Source organism: Panthera leo, chromosome C2 (genome assembly GCF_018350215.1).
Source record: "Panthera leo isolate Ple1 chromosome C2, P.leo_Ple1_pat1.1, whole genome shotgun sequence".
Lineage (NCBI taxonomy): Eukaryota > Metazoa > Chordata > Mammalia > Carnivora > Felidae > Panthera > Panthera leo.
The window spans coordinates 122,206,780-122,212,779 of NC_056687.1; the positions used below are offsets into that span (position 1 = coordinate 122,206,780).

The 6,000-nt window shown below is 43.5% G+C and overlaps 1 protein-coding gene across 1 annotated transcript in view; it reads right to left on the reverse strand.

The window, feature by feature from the left end:
* The window catches only part of SLC25A36 (solute carrier family 25 member 36), a 37,129-nt gene extending 33,858 nt beyond the window's left edge, over window positions 1-3,271 (reverse strand). Inside the window, exon 1 of the mRNA XM_042955198.1 lies at window positions 2,996-3,271. Coding sequence (XP_042811132.1) covers window positions 2,996-3,036 — 41 coding nt within the window. The 5' untranslated portion in view covers window positions 3,037-3,271. The remainder of the gene's footprint in view (window positions 1-2,995) is intronic.
* Between the last annotated feature and the right edge of the window lie 2,729 nt (window positions 3,272-6,000).

The following is a 6,000-nucleotide window of genomic DNA, read 5'->3' on the forward strand; positions in this document are numbered from 1 at the left end:
GGCTCTGTGCTGACAGCTCAGAGCCTGGAGCCGGCTTCAGACTGTGTCTTCCTCTCTCTCTGACCCTCCCCTGCTCATGTCTATCTATCTGTCTCTCAAAAATAAATATACATTAAAAAAAATTAAGAAGTACAGCTTAAATAAATCTTATCTACATCCTTTTTTGCAGGTTAACACGAGTTGCTTCTGTAACTTCCCTGACCTAACCAATGACCTTATAAATTCTGAAGATTAACTCTGGCAAATACAAAATAGGACCAAAGGGTGTCCTAAAGATAAACCAGGTCCAGCACCGGTCCAGACCCAAGGTCCAGCACTGGTCTGTTGCAAATGTTTCTGATTTAATAACATAGCTACTAGGCTATTTGAAATCTCTCTGAAATCCTAATAAACACATACTTGAACATAATTATAATTATCAGGGAAATGATGCAAAGGCCATATACTCAATTTTTGCCTAAGATTAAATGCCACTATGAAAGGTTATTTAGTTGTTAAAATATGTTGAGTTTTTAGAACTTAATCTAAATGATCCCTGTGTGTAAAGCTCATAAAAAGATCTCTCTCCTTTTCTTCAGCTTATTACTATTAAAGTAAAAAAACCCAAAAAACAAAAAACAAAAACTTTCCTAATTCCTAATTAATGTAATTCTATCAGGATAAAAATAATGAAATCTAGTTTTCTATGAAGAATGTCCTGAAAACAATTGCCTAAGTAAGCAACTTTCATATATAAAAAAATTCAACATCTCCAATTGAGAACGTTACTGGCACAACCCAATGTGTACTTCCACAATGCTTAACATACAGACTTCCAGAATATTCTATAAAATTGACTTCATATAACAGAGAGATAGAAGGATCTGTTAGACATTATTTAGCTCTCATTTTACATGAATGGAAAGCTGTTTGACCTTGGGTAAATCAATACACCTCAGTATTTTTCCACATTTTTAAGGGGATGAGCCAGATGATCTTTACCATCCTTCCTAGTTCTAATGTTTCTCTGAAAACGATACACCAAGGGGAAAAAAAAAAGATAAACCAGATTTTATGGCAGCAAATTATGCAACCACATATAAATGTAAAGTCAAGAGATACAAAGGAAGGGAATTTACAAGGCTGATCACCTATGTTGTATCAGGCCCTACATCCCAGTACCTTTTAATGCTCCAAATAACCTGCAAATGCTAGGTTCTTTGTGGAGGAGAGGCTCCTAAATCTATTGTTTAGATGCTGCAAACACTCTCCATTTCTGCTTTTAGGGAAAAATCTAACAAGGAGGGCCTTTACATGTATTCATAACAAAAAAATGACCGATGATCTTAATCCAAATAGGGAAGTCAGTGCAATCAAGCTAACACTTCAAGTTACCGTGCCCCACTTTTAACAAAACTTAATACAGGAATCTTGAACGTAGAGTAGTAGAAATGTTAGGACCTAGGAAGGGCCTTAGAGATCATATAGTACACCTCTCTCACCTTACAAATGAAGCAATTAAAATAATGGACATTATTAAAATAACATAATGGGAAAAAGGTTTTGTCCATTTTTCACTCAAAATAGCAGCGCAGTCTCCTAACTTTCAGGTATTACCTGTGATAGAATTACGCAAGGAAGCCCAATTGTTTGCATAACAAGATACCTTTACAAGAACACCTACCTACATGATTAATGGTTTTTTAAAAAAATGATTTAATTTGCTAAGATTTAGTTAACGTATCAGAAAGATGGATCATTGGTAAAAGTCTCAGAAATGTGGAAAATACATCGCCTAAGCTTGGCCTCACAGATCACAAGAAAAACACTTTTTTATGCCACAACAGTGACTGGCCCATGGCTGGTGCACAGTGAGTTTGTTGAGTGAATACGCCCACCAAAGAAAAGTACTGCCATCATTGGCAATAAAGTCTTAAAGTGGTCGATTTTAAAACAAACTGTACGCTTTAAGGGGATGAGACTTTATACAGTCATATAGACAGAAAAGAGCCTCAGCATAATTCACCAAAGCCGTTTTTGGAGTAACATGATCCCACAGACAAGTAACTCTTAAACTTAAAAAATTCTAGCATTCCCCAAATAACTTGGAAGGAATAAACCTAAAAAAGAGACTAAACTGGCTCAACAAAGTATCTGTAGCATGTAGGCTGGCAATCAGGGAACTGAGACTTTAGGCTGAGTCCTAATCTTGTACACACAGTAACTATGGCCAAAGCATCTGACCTCTCCCTACCCCCGACTTTCTCCTTTCAGCAGACGAAAAGCAGCGGGTGCGCAAGAGGGTTGGTTTTCACAAAAAGAATCTGACCCCAAAGGCACTGACGCTTTGCACCGCATCTCGCAACCTGGAGAAACCCGGGCAGAAAATTTTCCGAGAGCGAGAAACCTACAGCTCCAGCGGGCAAGCGAACACCAAAGCCTCCCCGCGGGTGCCGGAAGCCCCCCAAAGACCCACCCCCGCGGAGTGGGCCGGGAAAACAGCTACCCGAGGTCCGAGGTGCTGCGTGAGCGACGTGAGGAGGCCTCGCAGCACGCGCGGCACGGGGGGAGGGAGGAGGCGGCCCCGGCGCCCATTTTGTCCTCGGCCTCGGCACCTCCGCCCAGTACCCCCAGGCCTAGGAACGTCCGTGAGGCCTGCAGCCACGTTCCTCTCCGCGGCCCCGCATCTCGGACACTGGATAGGCCGCGACGCGTGGCCCTGGCCCGCGTAGTCCCCCAGCCCCGCCCGCCGCTCCTCGGGCTCGCGCTCCAGCCTCGCCCCGGCTCCGCGGGCCTAAGGCCTCACGCCCCGCCCCGGCTTCAGCCCCCAACCCTCCCCGTCCGACCTCGGCCTCATTAGCACCCCCGGCTCAAGCCCCCTCACCCCTCCCCGCCCGGGTCTCACCCTCTCGGCCCCGCGGGTTGGAGCCCCCTCACCCGTGTCGCCCGCGTGTCAGGCCACGGCCTTCAGCCCAGCACCCTCAGCCCCAGCCCGCACGCGCAGTGTGGACCGTACCCCCCGGCAAACAGATGCACCAGCGTGTCCCTCTGGCTCATTCTCTCTTCCGCATGTCCTCCAGGCGCTGAGGCGGGACGCGGATCCAGGCACCCGCGAAGGCCGGCAGCTTCAGTCCCGGACTAAAGCTGCACAGTGCCCCAGGGACGGCGCAGGGCCAGCTAGCGGAGACGCGGCTGCAGAAGGCAACCGGCGCGGCCCTCCCCGCGGCGCTGCAGCCGCGCCGCCTCCCGCTCCAACTGGGCGCTCTCGACCAGAGCCGGAGAGCGGCGCGGCAGCGGCGGGGTGAGGCTGCGCGCGGGGGCTCTGATATTCTGATGACCCCCGACATAAACAGAAGCTCCCATTGGTCCGCGCTTCGTGACGTCATGAGGCCGGCATGCCGGTTTCACGTGATCGCCAAGGTTTCTTTCTTTTTTTTTTTTTTTTTCAATGAAGGGCCTCGAGGCGGGGCGGAGAGCGTGGCCTTAGGGTAGTAGGTCACCGTGCTTTTGCACCTAATCCGGGGGCTAGGAGGCTCCACCAGGTGCCTCCTGGGCCCGCCAGCGGGCGGGCTGATGGGACCCCACGCTCCGGCCCGGAGCAGGTGAGAAACTGCCTGGATTCCCGGTTCGCCAGCGTGCCCGTCTGTGACTTTTTTCTTTTAAGACTATTTCTTTCTTAAATAGCAGTTTTAGGTTTACAACACAATTGACAGGGAAGTACAGAGATTTTCCATTCACCCCTTGATTCACTTTTTGAATATGGGATTTATGGCATTTCCGCTTCCTGATATCTACCTCAGACAGTGCATGGGAAAGGCTTTTACGGTTGGTACAGTGTTTACAAATAATGCTTGTAACAGAAACTTGGGATCTGTGAGGAAGGGAAAAATAAGTTATGGAACATTCTTAGTGTGGAATATGCAGTTGTGATAAGGAGTAAGAGAGATCCATATGAAAAAAAAATTCCAAGGCATAGTAGTTTAACAGGCAAATAGAATTTAAAAACCAAGGTTTATTTTAGAAAGAATAAAGAAAACTATCATTTACTTATATATATGTAAATGTAAATATATAGGTAAATATATATACGTATATCAAAGACTTAGAGAAAGAAAATGTGTTCTTTCTTCAGAACACAGTAATTAAATATTTTAATTTTTGTTAATTATTTCTAAGGTGCACAAAGGTACAGAAAATAATATAACACAAAATCTGTACTCATCACCACATTGTACAAATGTTATTTTCCACCCCTTTGTTTGGAAACTTCCATTCTACATGCAAGGCCCTCACTACCCTTTCCCAGCCATGTAGGATTAACCAGGGCCCATCTTTCCTTCCATGGCCACTTGCTTCATGAAGTCCCCCCTGATTGCCTCAGCTTTCTATGCTCTTTATGTGTTCCTAAATTACTACAAAATGTGCAGACTGCATGTCACTGGTAAATGTCACACTTAATACTCATCTATAAAATGGGCATAAGAGTGTCCTACCTTACGAGGGAGTTGTGAGGACTAAATACATTAAAATATGTAAAACATCTACAGTAGTGCTATATAAGCACTATCTGTAAAACTTAGTATTATTTTATTGTCTTTTATTCTTAATAATGGAAATGGCAGGCAGAGCCTGGCTGGCTGAGTTGGTAGAGCATGTAACTTTTTTTTTTTTTAGAAGATATTCAAGACACTAAACTTTATTTTATTTTTTTGTAAAGTTTATTTATTTATTTTTACTAATCTTTGCACCCAACATGGGGCTCCAGCTCACAACCCTGAGATCAAGAATCACATGCTCTTCTGACTGAGCCACCAGGTTCTGTGTGTATGTAACTCTTGATCTCTGGGTGGTAAATTCAAGCCCCACATTGGGCATAGAGATGACTTGAAAAAATAAAAAAGCTTAAAAAAAAAAGGCAGCTGATATTTCTTACGCACTTACTAATATGCCATGCTCTGATTTAAGCACTTTACAGCATTCTCTTATTAAATTCACCCAACTCCCCTGTGGTAAGCAATATATCACCCCAATTTCTCATGAAGAGCCGGAAGTGTAGAATAATTAAGTAGTTTACCCAAGATTATCCAGTTAATTCAGAAGGAACTTGGATTTGAATCCAGCAAGATCTGTCCGATTCCATATCTTCACTTGGTAAAGTAATCACTACCCATTAGAGGGGGGGACATTTTGGAAAAAACAACCTAGAAAAGTAGAAATAAAAATTGCCACCCAGCTATACTTATCCAAAACTGTTTCAGTAACATTTGGGGACCATTTCTTTCTTTATAGCAGTTTTTTTTTTTAAGTTTGTTTGTTTGTTTGTTTGTTTGTTTGTTTAGAGAGTGCACTCACTGCCAGAGCACTGTGGGGCTGTGTTTTCAGCACAGACCCTGTTGTGAGGCTTGAGCTTACGAACCTCAAACCTCGAGATGGTGACCTGAGCCAAAATCAAGAGTAGGATGATGCTTAACTGACTGAGCCACTGAGGCACCCCTACAGCAGTTTTACTGGGGTATAATTTACAATGCCATAAACTTCACCTATGTAAAGTATATAATTTAGTGGTTTTTAGTATATTTTCCTAGTCATACAACCATCACCGCTATCTAATTCTAGAACATTTTCCTCACCCAAAAGGAAACCCTACACTTGTTAGCAGTCACTTTCATTCTCCTCTCCCTTATCCTGCAGCAACCACTAATCTACTTTCCATCTTTCTGGATTTACCTAATCCGCACTTTTCATATAAATAGAATCATACAATATGTGGCCTTTTGTGTCTGGTTTCTTTTACTGAGCATAATGTTTTCAAGGTTCATTCGTGTTGTAGCACGTATCAGTATTTAATTCCTTTTTACAACTGAACAGTATTCCTTTGTATGGATATAACGCATTTTGTTTATCCATTCTCAACTGATCAGCTCTTTGGACTATTTCCCCTTTTTGGCTATCACGAATAATGCTGCCATGAACATTTGTGTACAAGGTTTAGCACGGACATACATTTTTAATTCTCTCAGT